Genomic DNA, 1,692 nt, shown 5'->3' with positions numbered 1-1,692 from the left:
CCCCCCCCCCCAAGTGCTCGCAGCATTGCCAGTTTAGTCGTTTGCCAGCCCCCCTGTCAATTCACCTCCCCCCTTGAATTTCATCCCCGGGGAAGGCTCTGGGAACGGCCTGTCCCCAGGCAAGGTCGCCCAACTTCCACCTACCCAGAGCATGCAGGACAAGCAAACCCAGGTCATCCTGGCGCCGGTTCGGGCCCCCGGCAGGCTCAGCGAGACCGACGGCATGGCAGCCCAAGGCGCGGGGCGGCGGTGGGGCAGCTGGGCCAGCCCCGCCGGAGGAGATGCCAGCCCATCTCTCCGGCAGGCAGCATCCGAGTGTGTGTCTCGGCCGCTCCGCTAGTCCCTGCCTCCTTCCCCCGTCACTCCAGCTTTTTTCTTCTTCTTGGGTCAGTTCCTTTGCCTCCGAGGAGGAGGCGGTGCCTGGAGGAGAACCCTGCCAGGCGCCTACAAAATCCTCCCCCAGCCACACAGCCTGGCCCTTTTTAAAGAACCCAAGCGCCCAGATTTCCCCAGGCAGCTGCCCGCCCCATCTCCCCGCTGGCACACCAGGGGGGAGAAAAACCTGCCCCCAGCAGGGCAATCCCCTCTCCACCTGCCCCACCTTGGAGCTGCCAAAGCCGCCTTCGCTTTGAAGGGCCGGGAGCAGATCCGGTTCCCGGCTCTGGCCCAGCTCGGCGCCGGGAGAGATTCGTTTCCAGGCTGTCGGCAAAGCGTGGACTTTGCCGGGTTTCAACGGGCCGTTTTCCAGCTCCCTCCCCCTTGGAAAAAGTTGCAAGGGGGGGAAGGTGCCAGCCCGAGACCAAGGTCCCCCATGTGTCCCTGGAACAAGGGCAGACTTTGAGCTGCCCACAGCCCTCGCTCAGGGCCTTGGGGGTCGAGTCGCTGCAGACGTTCAGCCCTTGGTCTCTCAGGGGGACTGGCAAGAAAGGTAGTACCAGCTGGGGTGGCGGTCGGGGGACGTGGGCACTACTCCAGTGGGTCCAAGCAGCCATCAGATGAGAACCCGCTTTGGAAGGGGCCACCTGGCGATGAGAGATGGCTGGGTCCCCTCACTGCCAGCCCCCCGTGCTAGCCAGCCGATCACCCTGCATAGCTAGGCACGGACAAAATGGGCAGACTTTGCCTGGCCTGTTGCACTTCCCCTATTCCTGCCCTGCCCAGCTCAGTCCCCCAAAGCCAAAGGACACAAACCTCTGGGGGCCGCGGGATCCCCGCCGTGACAGGCGGAGCCCTGAAAAAGCCCAGGGCAGCGCCAGCCAGGCCAGGACACCGGGCCCCCCCATTCCAGCAAAGCCGGGCACCGTTCACCGGCTGCACAGGGATCCGGCCAGCAACCGGCTCCTGCACGTCCCAACCAGCTGCGCGCCCGGCGCCCCCGAGCCAGGCCCTCGTTAGGAACGGCTTCGCCCTGGAAGCGCATTCTCCCCCCAAGGTCCAAGCCAACATTTGGTTCCCATTTCCTTCCACCAACACACCCGCGTTCGCTCCCATCCCATTTCCACATGTGCCTGGGCCTGGAGAAGCAGGGGGCCGGGGGCCGGCAGCTCTCCATGAAAGACGCAAAGGGGAGGGGAGGGGGAAGGAGGAAGCCGTTTGGGGCTAAACACTGCAAAGGTCGGCCCTTTCCTGCAGTGCAGGGGTGGTGGGAGCTGTGGGACGCTCAGCTTGACACCCACAGACCGGGCTGGGCCC

The 1,692-nt window shown here is 65.2% G+C and overlaps 1 protein-coding gene across 7 annotated transcripts in view; it reads right to left on the bottom strand.

Annotated features, from left to right (window-relative positions):
- Positions 1-270, bottom strand: part of TNS1 (tensin 1) — a 250,960-nt gene extending 250,690 nt beyond the window's left edge. For 2 of the 7 annotated variants that reach the window (XM_034785186.1, XM_034785187.1), the window contains exon 1: positions 145-270. In XM_034785186.1, the coding sequence (XP_034641077.1) occupies positions 145-225 (81 nt within the window). In that variant the 5' untranslated portion in view covers positions 226-270. The remainder of the gene's footprint in view (positions 1-144) is intronic. The other 5 variants (XM_034785191.1, XM_034785190.1, XM_034785188.1 and 2 more) reach the window with 4 other exon arrangements.
- Positions 271-1,692: the final 1,422 nt, after the last annotated feature.

This window comes from Trachemys scripta, chromosome 11 (assembly GCF_013100865.1).
Source record: "Trachemys scripta elegans isolate TJP31775 chromosome 11, CAS_Tse_1.0, whole genome shotgun sequence".
Lineage (NCBI taxonomy): Eukaryota > Metazoa > Chordata > Testudines > Emydidae > Trachemys > Trachemys scripta.
Note: the sequence above shows the minus strand (reverse complement) of the source record. Positions and strands in the feature narration are given on the sequence as shown.